This window comes from Rhinolophus hipposideros (assembly GCF_964194185.1).
Source record: "Rhinolophus hipposideros genome assembly, chromosome: 21".
In the NCBI taxonomy this organism is placed as follows: Eukaryota; Metazoa; Chordata; class Mammalia; order Chiroptera; family Rhinolophidae; genus Rhinolophus; species Rhinolophus hipposideros.
The window spans coordinates 17292142-17304727 of record NC_138067.1 but is presented as its reverse complement, the minus strand read 5'-3'; the positions used below and the strand labels follow the sequence as shown (position 1 = coordinate 17304727).

At 51.9% G+C, this 12586-nt stretch overlaps 2 protein-coding genes across 2 annotated transcripts in view; one reads left to right on the top strand and one right to left on the bottom strand.

The window, feature by feature from the left end:
* The window catches only part of GFOD2 (Gfo/Idh/MocA-like oxidoreductase domain containing 2), a 38045-nt gene extending 29862 nt beyond the window's left edge, over positions 1-8183 (top strand). The window contains exon 3 of the mRNA XM_081032904.1: positions 4934-8183. Coding sequence (XP_080889030.1) covers positions 4934-5832 — 899 coding nt within the window. The 3' untranslated portion in view covers positions 5833-8183. The remainder of the gene's footprint in view (positions 1-4933) is intronic.
* Positions 8184-10709: 2526 nt separating this feature from the next.
* Positions 10710-12580, bottom strand: LOC308489374 (uncharacterized protein C16orf86). The gene is made up of 4 exons (XM_081030371.1): positions 12352-12580; positions 11905-12128; positions 11325-11557; positions 10710-11248 (listed from the first exon to the last, which is right to left on the bottom strand). The coding sequence occupies exons 1-4, from the start codon at positions 12454-12456 to the stop codon at positions 10812-10814; spliced, it is 999 nt and encodes a 332-aa protein (XP_080886497.1). The 5' UTR covers positions 12457-12580; the 3' UTR covers positions 10710-10811.
* Between the last annotated feature and the right edge of the window lie 6 nt (positions 12581-12586).

Sequence of the window (12586 nt, the reverse complement as noted above, 5' to 3'; positions counted from 1 at the left end):
CAGCGCTTGGCACAGGGCCTGACATACTGGATGAATGTAGGCATTCACAAATTCTACCCATGCAAGCCTAGTCTGCTGGTGTGATCCAGGGAGCCAACATGGGCCTGTGACCCAGGAAAGTGGACTGTGAGCAAGAGTGACTCAGTCTGATACTCTCAAATTATTTTTCTAGTAGCAGAATCCTTTTTGTTTAAATAGATATGTGTTCCCTGAGGTTTATAAAGCACAAAAGTGGTGCTTTTCCTGGGCTGCTTCTCTACCCTGCTGTTTGAAATAATTTATCCAGTCTCACGCCTCTAGATAGGGAAACGGGTGTCGTGGTCCCAGAGCTTTGAACCTGTGGAACAAAGAGGCAGCTTGTCTGGGCCTCTGGTGCTCAAGGGCACTTCACACCTAAGTAGTCTGGGGAGTATGAGCTGGAGAGAGGTTTGCAGCTTGAAACTTGTTTACCCCACAGAAGATCTGAGCTAGTAAGCACTCAGCATATATGCTTTCCCCATTCCCTGGAGACAAAAAGCAGTTTTCAGCTTCTCTAATCTCTCCTTTGACTTCCTAGCAGGAAAGCTAGATAAACTTAAATAAACATGTCTTTTAAGGCAACACAAGTCTTCCTAAAGGTAGAGACCCCGAGTAGCTGGCCTGGCTGGAGCCTGTTTAGCTCAATATGGCCTTTAGCTCCCACACTGATAGACGCTGGGTCCTAAGTTCAAAAGCTCTCTTATTGTTCTGGCTCAAGAAGGGAGGTCTCTCCTCCTTTCCTGACTTCTCCTGGCATGAAATGGAGATTGCTTAACCTAGTTTTATCACCACCTAACTCCCAGCAGCCACAAAAGTCCTCTTCCTCCCAGCCCACACTGCAGTGTCCACCCCAATCCCTGCAGTGAGTAGTTACAGCAGGAAGCCTTTGGCTTGGCCAGAACTGCAGCTCTCGGATGGGGTGTTTGTATCTAAGAACCTAAGTTCCTCGTTACTTTCCTGGTCAGCTATGTATGTTCTGCAGCTAAATGCCCACATTCTCACCCAATACTGTGATTCTCCTGTCCCTAATCCTAAAATCCCACAGGTGTGGGGAAGCATTGCAGACCTTCCAAGAGCAGATGGTGATGGCAACCAGGCTCCACTCCCTGCAGGGCCCCCTCCTGCCAGGCCCCAGTGCAAGGATCTCTCCCCTTGCCTTGGCTCCCTGGACATGTGACACTTGGCTAGCCATGCACCTGTTGTAGTTTTTGTTATTATTTAGAGAAGTGTGGGAGATTCAAGAGTTTTTTCAAGGGAAAAGATTGAATTATGTGATAGACTGCTTGTCTCCATATATTCCACCAGAGGAAGCTACAGCAATTGGTACTCATAATGCTGGGAGTTCATGCCTGAGAATCCCATATGTGCAAATGGCACATGCTCTGGGGGCTCTTGAGGATCAGGGTGGCAGGAGAGGGGGATAGGAAGTAAGGGGAGCTTGGAAGGATTAGCCAAAGACACCAAATTATCTCCTGTTTCAGGATGTGAGCTTCCAAAGGGCTGAGCCTGATAAACAGTACATATAACAAGAAAACTCATCTAGGTTCATACTGAGTGTTTAAATTTCTTTTTTAAAAATCAAATTTTCAAAATAATAATCATCGAAATTATTGACCTAGAAAATGTAGCTTCTATGTGAGTCTTAAAATCTAAGTCACAGTGGGCCCTTTTTTTCCGTATTTAGGACATCTGCTGGGTCTCTCCTATGGTGGTGGTAATGAAATGTACCACTGCCAGAATTGTGCTGGGCCAGGCATTTTATACATGCACCTTGTTTGACTTACTCTTCTCTTCTATCCTGCAAGGTAGATAGACTTCCATTTTGTAGTGTGGTAAATCAAAGCCCAGAGAGGTTTAGAAATGTCCTGGGTCATTCAGCAGTGAAGTGAAAGAACCAGGATTTCAGCGGAAATGTCTGACCCCAAAGCTCAAGTTCAGCACCAATAAATGGCTCTTTCTGGGGGTACAGCTGTCCGTGACTTTATACAAATACAGTCATTTGTATAAAGTTTTGTTATTTTTTATTGCAAGGTTTATTGCCTATGATTACCATCGTGTCTGCTGCAGAGTGGCCAGATGGGTTCCCCTCCTGAGCCTTTATGAATAGAATCAGGAAGCTGCACCCTGCAGTGGGCCACCACAAATGATCTGTGTCCCAATCATTGCCCCATCTGAAAACACTCAGAAAACATTCCAGGGACCAAGGCAATGAACACCGGGGTTACTGGAGATACACAGACCCAGAGAAGGCACAATCTTGACCTGGTTGCCCTTAGATATGCATGCAGGCTTGGTGGCTGCTCCTCTGTCCATGAAGTGCCCGTGCAGGGTGAGAGTGGAGCCTGGATGGCCTTGGAGTAGAAGCCTAAATTTGCACATTGTTCAAGATTGTCTTCAACCAGAAGGAAAAGCATACAGAGTATCCATCCTGAGATGCTGTGACCTAAGCACACTGACGAGGCCTTGCCCTGCCTTCCTCTGTTTAGTGATCATGGCTTCTCCCTATCCACCAGCCCTTTGTGCACAGCAGTCCCCATCTTCCATTCAGTGGCTGGAGCAGAATGAGCAGGGGAGGGACCATAGGAGGCAAAGAGATCAAAAAGGAAATTTTGAAGGGGTGAACAGACCACATATGGCCTTGTGGGTTGGCCACTGTAAGGACTTTGGCTTTTTATTCTAAATGAGATGAGAGGCTATCAGGATTTTATGCAGAGCAGAGATATGATCTGATCCATCTTAAGTTTCAACTGAATTACCTTGGCTGCTGTGTTGACAAGAAATTGATGGAGACCAGTTAAGTTACCACTGAAATACGCGTAATCCAGGCAAAAAGTAGTGGTGACTTGGATGAGTAAGATCGCAGTGGTGGTAGTGAGAACTGCTTAGATTCTGGACATAGTTTGAAGGCTGAGCCAACAGAATTTACTCATTGATGGTGGGACGTAAGAAATGACTGCAGTGATTTTGGCTTGAGAAACTGGGAGAATGGAGTTGCCATTGACAGAGAGGGGGAAGAGTTGGGGAGGGGAGAATCAAGAGCTCAGTTTTGGATTTCATCCCCAAACTTGCCCTTCCACCTTGAATATCTTTGTGAGTGGTTTCCTGCATTGTTATTAGGCACTGTGTATCTCCTCCAGCCTATTTCCTGATGTGCGCCCAGGTCTTTAGGAATCACAGCTCTTGGCCTTTTCCTACCTCAGTGCCTTTGCACATGCATTTCCCTCTGTCTGGATACCTTCCCCCACCCCCCGTTATACTTCCTGGAACATCTGTTACCTTTAAAATAACCCCAGTGTCACTCCCCTGTGAAGTCTTTCCTGATCCTACCATCTGCAGTGGGAAATTGCTCTGTGTTCCCACCAGACCTTGAGCTTGTTCCCTCAAGAAGCCTATGACTTCTTGGGGGAATTGGGATAGTGGGGTTTGAGTCATCCACCTGGAACAATATTCTGTAGAATGAATAATGGAATAACTGGATGTCTTCACTCTTCCCCAGCTTGCCCTCACTCATGTGGATGTCTTATCCATACCACTTCTTGGGCATTGTAACGTTTTTATTGAAAGGTATTAGCATCAGACTTTCTTCTACTTGAACTACGCCAGGTTCACAGAGTACCCAGGTATTGGTGTCTTATGACCGTTCATACCCTCATGGACTTTCATCTTAAAATATGGAAGAATGTTGATCCTTTCTGTTTCCTTATATGGAAGGAAGCTGCTCAGTCCTCGAGCTGTCCCTCTCCTCAGGTTTTACCTAGCTTTGTTTTGCTCTCTGAGTACATTCTAGCTGCAGTGGACTCAGAACAAGTGTGAGGGCAGAAAGGATGTTTTCACTCCTTTTCCCCTCCTCTTAGAGCTAAGCATTTTCTGGCCTTTTGACTACAGTAACTTACTGGACCAGTGTTTCCAGAGAACAATCTGCAGGGAATCTTAGAGCTCTTCCTGCAGTTACACCTGAGAGTGCAAAGCCCATCTTCTGGAGTATAGATTCTCTTGCCCCAAGCTGGCAATCTAATAAATGTATAAAAGTGCTTGGGTGGGCGGCCGGGTGGCTCAGTTGGTTAGAGCGCGACCTCTTAACAACAAGGTTGCCGGTTCAATTCCCGAATGGGATGGTGGGCTGCGCCCCCTGCAACTAAAGATTGAAAACGCAACTGGACTTGGAGCTGAGCTGCGCCCTCCGCAACTAGATTGAAGGACAACGACTTGGAGCTGACGGGCCCTGGAGAAGCACACTGTTCCCCAATATTCCCCAATAAAATGTATTACAAAAAGAAAAAAAAGTACATAGGCATGTCGAAGAAGCATGTCTACCTCTCCGGCCCACTTGTATGAGAGAGAGAGATTTATTTTAAGGAATTGGCTCATAAGATTGTAGGACTGACAAATCTGAAATCTTCAGGGCAGGACACCAGTATGGAAATCCCAACAAGAGTTGAAGTTGCAGACTTGAGTCTGGAGGCAGAATTCCTCTTCAGGGAACCTCAGTCTTTTTTCTTAGGCCCTTCAACTAATTAGGTGAGGCCCACCCACACAACCTACTCTACTCAAAGTCTGCTTAAATGTCAATCACATGTAAAAGATACCTTCCCAGTAATGTCTAGACTGGTATTTGATGGGCACTGTAGCCTAGCCAAGTTGACGCACAAAATTACATAGCACCACCTATATACTTCCCACTCCTGTGCCTTCTGCATCTGCTCCTTTCATTTTTCCCTCAAGAACTTACTCCTCTTTCTCCAGCCCATAACTCTCTCCAGTCTCAGTCATCCAAACCCAGTCATTGTTCCTCTTGTCCCAGGCCACCATCTCATCTCATAGGAGATGTTCCTGAGTCCATCTGCCTTCAAGAAATGTCTTTTCCCCATTGTAAAGCCCTTGGAACTCTGAGGTTTCCTGTCGTGTTTATCCTCAGGTATCGGGAAGAATGTGGTCTGTGAGAAGGCAGCGACCTCAGTGGATGCCTTCCGCATGGTGACTGCCTCGCGCTACTACCCACAGCTGATGAGCCTGGTGGGAAACGTTCTACGCTTCTTGCCTGCCTTCGTACGCATGAAGCAGCTGATTGCTGAGCACTATGTGGGTGCGGTGATGGTCTGCGATGCCCGCATCTACTCGGGCAGCCTGCTCAGCCCCAACTACGGCTGGATCTGCGACGAGCTCATGGGCGGCGGGGGCCTGCACACCATGGGCACCTACATTGTGGACCTGCTGACCCACCTGACCGGCCAGAGAGCCGAGAAGGTCCATGGGCTCCTCAAGACCTTTGTGAGGCAGAATGCGGCCATCCGTGGTATTCGGCACGTCACCAGCGACGACTTCTGTTTCTTCCAGATGCTCATGGGTGGGGGGGTGTGCAGCACAGTGACACTCAATTTCAACATGCCAGGCGCCTTTGTGCACGAGGTCATGGTGGTGGGCTCTGCGGGCCGCCTTGTGGCCCGGGGAGCTGACCTCTATGGGCAGAAGAACTCTGCCACACAAGAGGAGTTGCTCCTAAGGGACTCGCTGGCTGTGGGTGCAGGGCTGCCCGAGCAGGGGCCCCAGGACGTGCCACTGCTCTACCTGAAGGGTATGGTGTACATGGTGCAGGCCCTGCGCCAGTCCTTCCAGGGGCAGGGGGACCGTCGCACATGGGACCACACCCCTGTATCCATGGCCGCCTCATTCGAGGATGGGCTGTACATGCAGAGCGTGGTGGACGCCATCAAAAGGTCGAGCCGATCCGGGGAGTGGGAGTCTGTGGAGGTGCTGACAGAGGAACCTGATGCCAACCAGAATCTGTGCGAGGCCCTTCAGCGGAATAACTTGTGAGCCTGCACGTGGGCTTCCTGTCCCGGGGCAAAGGGGCCAGGGAGGGAAACAGGAGCCATGATGGGAGGGCTTGGCTAGAGCACAGACAGTATCTTTCATTTAACAAGTCAACTTGGGCAGGGTCCAGGTGAAGGCCAGGGTGGCCCCAGGAAAACGGTTCCTCTAGCCCTCATTTACTCTTCAGACTTGCAGGGTAGTGGCGTTCCTGTTGCCATGGCCAAAAGGCCTAGCAGTGTGCGCGGGGCGGCGCTGCCCCTAAGTCTCTGTAGTTAACGCTGGTGAGTAGGGCCAGCAAAAGCTTGATTTGGGGGTTTCTTCGGTCTATTTGTGGTCCTAACTGGGTGAGAAAGCAGAGCATGGAGCCAGCTTGGCTGACGGCTCAGGCCCGGGGAGAAACGACACAAAGCCTTGTTTCCTTCCTGGGCTTAGGGCATCTCAGGAATGGTGAGGACACCAAGTAATCCGCTCAGGGATCCACACCTGCCACCCATCCCCATGTGACCAGGCCCTTCCAGCCTCCAGGCTCTCCAATCCCTGGCAGGGAGGAGGGGTTCTTCATTAGGTGAGCTCTCATGGGCTGTTGACCTAGGGCAGAGGTCCCCTGATTTGGCAGAGGAGACACGGGAGAGCTCTGGAACATCTGATAAATGTTAATAAATCAGCAAGTCTCACACTACAGCATGTGGTTGTTGACTGTTTGGTAGGTTAGGTTTCTTTAATAATGAAAGGCTTGGTTACTGTTGTAGATTGTTGATATTTTCCTGTTTCCTTGTGTCTGGCTGCACAGCAGCTTTGACCTTCAGATCCATCGCTGTCTAGGGGGCCACATAGGCTCCTGTCACTGTGTGCCCTCATCTCCCAGCTTATTCCCTCATCCCTGAATGCCAGGAGCCCTCCAAAGAAAAGGACTCGAGATTTCCTAAGGGGGACCTGTTGCGCTGCCATTTCAGGGAGGTAATGGGAGAGTTTGAGGCCTCCCTGAACTGAATGTCAGGAGGGGTTCTGTTCTTAACCATGAAGTTGGCTCCAAGGGAGCCCTGGGAGAGGGGAGATGAGGAATGGTCCCAGGAAGGTTGGACAAGATGAACTTGAGGAGGAAAGCTCCACACACGGCCCCTTGGAGTGGGTGTGGCCGAACACTGCCTGGCCCAGCCAGCCAGTCACTAGCCATGCATGTTTCCACACAGGGATAGCCTTTTAGCCATGTCAATCAGAGGTGGGGTGGGGAGGAAGGACACATGCACTCCTTTGTTTCCTCTGCCAGCCTGCCAAGATTAAGCGGGGTCCATACTTCTCTAACCTTCCCTCCCTGCCCTGCCCTGGGCTCCTTGCCACAAAGAGAAAGGCTCAGGGAGGGCTCCGTCTTCCTCTTGGCACCCCTTATAAAAGTCACAAGGCCTGTTTCCCTGTGTTGTCCTGGTTTTGTACCTTGTCTTTGTGAGATAATATAACAATGGCTAGTGTTGAAGTGTGCTTTTTGCATGCTGGGCCCCCTGAGGTAGACACTTCTTGCATATCATTTATTATCCAAACTACTCTATGAGGTACTAATAATATTCCCATTATTCAGATCAGAAAACTGAGGTAGACAGGGACAAAGTTACTTATCTCCTCTAAGTTGTGATCGATGGAGTCAGGAGCCTGGTCATCTGACTATGCAGCCTGAACTACTCTGTTTAGCACTTGTGGCTCAGATTCTGAAGGCCCAAGCCTTGTCCCTATTCCAGGTTACTGCCTCCTCCCTGTGGCAGGAATTTTAGCCTGTCCTGAACTAGGAGGTGGACTGCAGAGAGAACCCCAGCAGGCAGGGCGCTGGTAGAGTTGAAGAGGCTGTTTCCTTCCTCTTGGGGACCATCAGTTCAGCTCCAGGTCAGTCCTTTTGTGTTCCAAGGATGTTGAGATCCCTCCTAGACTTGGGAACCGACCAAGAAAGCACATCCATCCATCCTGCCTGACTCATGCTCCTACTGAAGAAGAGGCCGTGTTGCTGACCCACGGTGGCATACTTAGGTTTTATAGGGCTCTGCAGTGAACCCCTTGTTTACTGCCCCGAAGTCCTGGGGCAGCCTGCAGTGGGCTTAGTGCAGAGCTATTAGGTCCCATGGCCCTCTGTTGGCACACCCCAGAGTCCAGGTCCACGGCCATCTGTCAGCCATTGTTACCATCATATATCTCTTGAGTCCAGATGCTTGTAACCAAGGAAGCCACCAGGGGTTTGAACCCCAGGGGTGACTCAGCCTACAACTGGTTCCAGGTTTGTCCTGCAGCGCCCTCTCCTGGAGGAAGACAGCATCACCTCCCAGGACCTGATTCCCAAATCTCAAAGTAAATAAAGATTTTCCAAGCCAGAGAAAATGCAGTTGACTTTTCTTCTGTGTTATAGCAACCAGAAGAGAACTTCCAAAATACCTGTTGCTTATATTAGAAACCCCTTTCCAAATCTAGGCCTCATATCCAGACAATAGCAGCAGTCTCCTCACCTCCTTGTCCCCAGTCTCTCCCTTTCTCACTCTGTCCTACACACTGCTGTCCAAGCGACGTCTACAAAATGTCAGGCCAAGATCCCTCCTTACCTACACCCCTCCCTCATCACTCCCAGATTCACCCAACCTGGTCTCCTGATGGCCTGCTTCCGCCATGCTAAGTGGCCATCCTGCATGGAGCTGCCATCTTCCACACTAGCAAGGCTTCGTCCCTGGCACATCCTCTGCCTGGAAGGTCACCCAGCTCTCCTTCAGGAGTCAGCTAGAGGGTTGCCTCTTCACTGCTTCCCTAGACATAGTGACAAGTCACCTCCGCCACCTGTGGTTCCACAGTCTTGCTCCTCAGCTCTTCCACGGCACATGTCTGCACCGTGCTGCTTCAGCATTTTCCCTTAGAGTGAGCGTCTAGGAGCAGTAGTGGTGACTTGTTCCTTTCTGTCGGGAAATGTAGCCTCCTATAGTTACTGAGCGTTTCCTACGTCACCCGTGGAAGGTAGGGACAGAGCTTCCTTGTCAGTGCTGGCCTGGTCCACACCTCTAGCCCTGGAAACCACAGAGAAAGCAGATGGCCGGCCTTTTTGGGTCAGGTCTTCACCAGAGCCCACAGGTCCACAGATCTGCAGGGCTCAGGAAGGGACGGGGCCTCCCTGTCACCCAGGGTGTGGTCTCATGCAAGGCCACTTCTCTCCAGGCCCTTGCTTCCTCAGCCATAAAGAGAGGAGATCAAGCTCAGTTATCTTGAAGGACCCTCGACCTCTGAAAATCCCTGAGGATCCATGCTCATCCCTGTGGACAATATTCAGTCTGCATGGTCTCTGTGGACAGTATTTCCTGGGGTGGTCAAATCATTAACTAGGGAAAAGTGGCAACAGGAAGAAGAAATATGTCCAGAACGCACAGCTTGCCCTGTGGCCTTGCCAAGGGGCTGGTGAGCATCCCGGCGCCCCCAACGGAGGGAGCATCCCGCGCTGGTGCCCATTTTCTCTCTTCCAATGGCCTTGCCAGGCCATTATTCCAGGTCCCATACGTTGGAATGGCCTCCGCTTTTCAGATCCTGACCTATCCCTCTGTAGCTTCCTCAGGTCCCCACCTGGTCTCCTTATCTTTTTATGCTTTTTATGGGGATCCTCTGCTAGGTGGATGTGATGCAATGACACGGGCCCTTGGGGAGTTCAGTCTCATCCTGAAGACAGCTGTGACCCACAAGGACAGTAGTATGTGGCTACTTGAATGCAGGGCAGCACTGGGAGTTGCCCAGCTCCGCAGGAAGAAAGGAGCCCTGAATCTTCACAGGTCCGTGTGCACTAGCCAAGTGGAGGGGTGAGGGAATAAAGGCATTTTAGACAGGGGAAGCCCCAGGCGCAGAGCCTGAAGGTAAGAAAAGGTGTGGCTGGTCAGGGAATGATAGGAAACCACTGAAAAGTTACAAGCAGCTGGGGTAAGGTGAGAGGGTAGTAGACGGGGAGCAACACCATCAGGGGTTTGGATGTGTGTGGCAGGTTCACCGGCCTTGATGCTTGATTAGCTTGAACAAGCAAAGAACAGGATGGGGTCTAGGGTGACACCAGGATTTTGGCTTGAATGATTGTGCAGATGAGATACAGGAGGAAAAGCAGGTTGGGAGGAGGAGGAATTACTCGTTTGATTTGAAATTCTGTTTTTAAGGTGTCTGAGGGACATGCAGTAGGATGAGGAGGCAGCAGGGTATTAGGGTTTCTAAATGGCCGGCACTGGCCACCTCTTCCAGAGACCCCTGAGGGTGAGAAGCAGCAGTTATCTGGTGGCTTGGCCTCAGGGCTCCAGGGAGACCACTCACCACCACCACCACACTCTGCCTGCCAGGAAACAGGCACCAGGGGCCACTCAGGGGTCAAAGTGTGGTCCAGCTGTGGTCTAACAATAAGTGGAAAGCATCCCAAAGCTTCCACTCTTGGGCAGGCGAATGAACTCTGCCACCTCAGAGGGGAGAATCCCAAGTGTTGGTGCCCTGGTCAGACCAAATGCAGACCCCTTCCCTGGGAGACAGCAAGGCCATGCACCTGCTGCCCATGACCTGCCAGTTCCTTTCCTTTCTTTGTCCCAAGTTCCTCATCACTGCCCTCTCCATCCCCACCATTTTCCTGTCCAAACTTCAGGTTCATCGGAGACTTGAAATGCACAGAACAAGTCCCTACCCCCACAGATTGATTCAGTTAGGTCTGAGGCAGTAACCAGGAATCTACATTTTTGTTGATTTCCTAGGCGATCCAAATGACCCGTCAAGTTTCAAACCCTGCACTGGGGAATCCTCCACCCTTCTTCCCAGCCTCTCCCTCTTCAGGCACCTTATTTGGGGAGTCAAAGTCTGAGAAAAGGAAAAACATTTATTTTCAGCAAGTCCAAGGTGCCAAGTAGGGGCAGGAGCTGTATTCCCCCCTTCCCCTGAGGGCTTGAGCCCATAGGCTGCTGCTCTGGTTCAGGTTTGGGAGGAGGGGAGCCACCAGTGGGGTAGGACAGTCACTTGTACTGAGGAGAAAGTGGGGGTACAAGTGGGGCTGCACAGACACTTAGCATCTTGTCGATGTCCACCTGAGTTGACTTATCCATCTCAGCCTTGAGGCGGCTGCTAACCCCCAAGCTGGGCAAACCCCCAGGCTCCTCTCCAGCCTCCTCCCCCAGGGTAACCATAGCATGGGTAGGGGGCACGAACATATTGGGGCAGGGCACAGTGAGGCCTGAGCCAAGCTCACCTGCCACAGGCAGCAAGGCTGGCAGTTGCTCCACACCTGCCTCCTCAGGGACCAGTGTCAGCTCCCACTCAGGTTCTACCTCGGCTTCAGCCTCCCTGTCCCCCTCCCCTGCCTGGTTCAGCTCAGGATTGCAATAGTTGATGTACTGGTACAGAGGCCGTAGGCGCTGGACCTTTCCTGCAAGAATCCAGGGCAGAACGGGCGCTGGAGTGCCAAGCTGTGCCATGTCAGGAGTCCAGCAGGCAGGGGAAAAAAGGAAGGCCCAGGGGCTGCCACTCACGCTCTAGTCCCAAGGTCTCTGAGGGTGCAGATACTATGCTGGCCACAGCTGGGAGCACTGGGGCCCCCGGACTCTTGCGCTTCTTGGCTTTTTTGTGCTGTTTGGCAGTCGGTGAGGGCTCACTCCGGCCACCCTCCGGGTCCTCCCTCTGCTGCGGCGGCCCCTGCGGCAGCTCAGCTTCAGCCCTAGGATGGGCTTGGTGGCTAGGCCCTGGGAGGCTGGGGGACAGGAGGCTTGAGGAAGCTGCCTCCATTCCAGCCTTGGCTCCTGAGTCCTAAGCCTGCGGAATAGCCCTGCCTCCCCACACCCTAGACCCAGATTCGTGTCCCTTTCCTGGTCAGTGAGGCCCCAGCCTGGACCAGAGCTGAGAGCTCATGTGAGCTCAGACCCCTGCAAGGCCTTGAGACTCTGAATGCTCCCTACACCAGGACTCGAGGGATAGAAGGAGTGAGGAGTGATGGTGGTGGCAGAGAATAAAGATTGCACACTGTAGGACTGCAGGATTTAGGAATCCTACTGGGGTGTGAGCCCTCCAACCCCCCTCAGCCCTGCAGCTTCTTCCCTCTGAAAGACCCCTCACTTGACTGGCTTCCTCTTCAGACTATGACTGGACCTCACAATGGAGGCCGTAGGCCTGGGGCTTCTCTCCTCTAGTGCCTCTGGCTTGAGCCTCTCTTCCTCCAGCTTGAATGGTTCCTCCTGGAGCTCTGGCTCTGAGACTGGTCTTGTTGGACATTTGTCTTCACCGAGGGGCCCACTGGCCTCATGGACTGGCGCCAAGCACTGTTTTCCCATCACTGGACACTAGAGGTGACACACAGGTAACTGGTCACCATGGCCAGGCAAAAGATACAGGGATCAGTCATTAGACACCCAACACTAGACACCAAACGCGAATAAAGGGCACCAGCCCATCCCCCTGCCCGCCTATGGAGCCTGTCCTGGCCGTTAGGGGGTCGACGCACAGAATTTGGCCTCCTAGAGCGCCGCGACCAACAGTTTGAAGGCTAGACAGCCTGTAGGTCACCTCAGAGCTCTGAGCACCGCCACCGGGCGCCTCCGCAAGCTGTGCGGGCCCCTCGGCCGTCCCCTTTTGGGCCCCTGGGCTCCTCTCGGCCCCTGCCGAGGCCATAGCGCGCAGAGTCAACGCATCCTCGATGGCTGCTGATGGGAAGGGGTGGACGGGCCCCGAGGGGCCGGACAGGTTCACCCTTCGCTGACGCGGGAGACCGACCGGGAGGCGAGAGCCGGCGTGGGAAGGG

Coding starts and splice junctions, on each gene's coding strand:
- LOC308489374 (XM_081030371.1), bottom strand. CDS start 12,456: ATGGCCTCGGCAGGGGCCGAGAGGAGCCCAGGGGCCCAAAAGGGGACG. Junction 12,129..12,351: donor GCGGTGCTCAGAGCTCTGAG/GTGACCTACAGG, acceptor TGTCACCTCTAG/TGTCCAGTGATGGGAAAACA. Junction 11,558..11,904: donor CTGAAGAGGAAGCCAGTCAA/GTGAGGGGTCTT, acceptor AGCTTCCTCAAG/CCTCCTGTCCCCCAGCCTCC.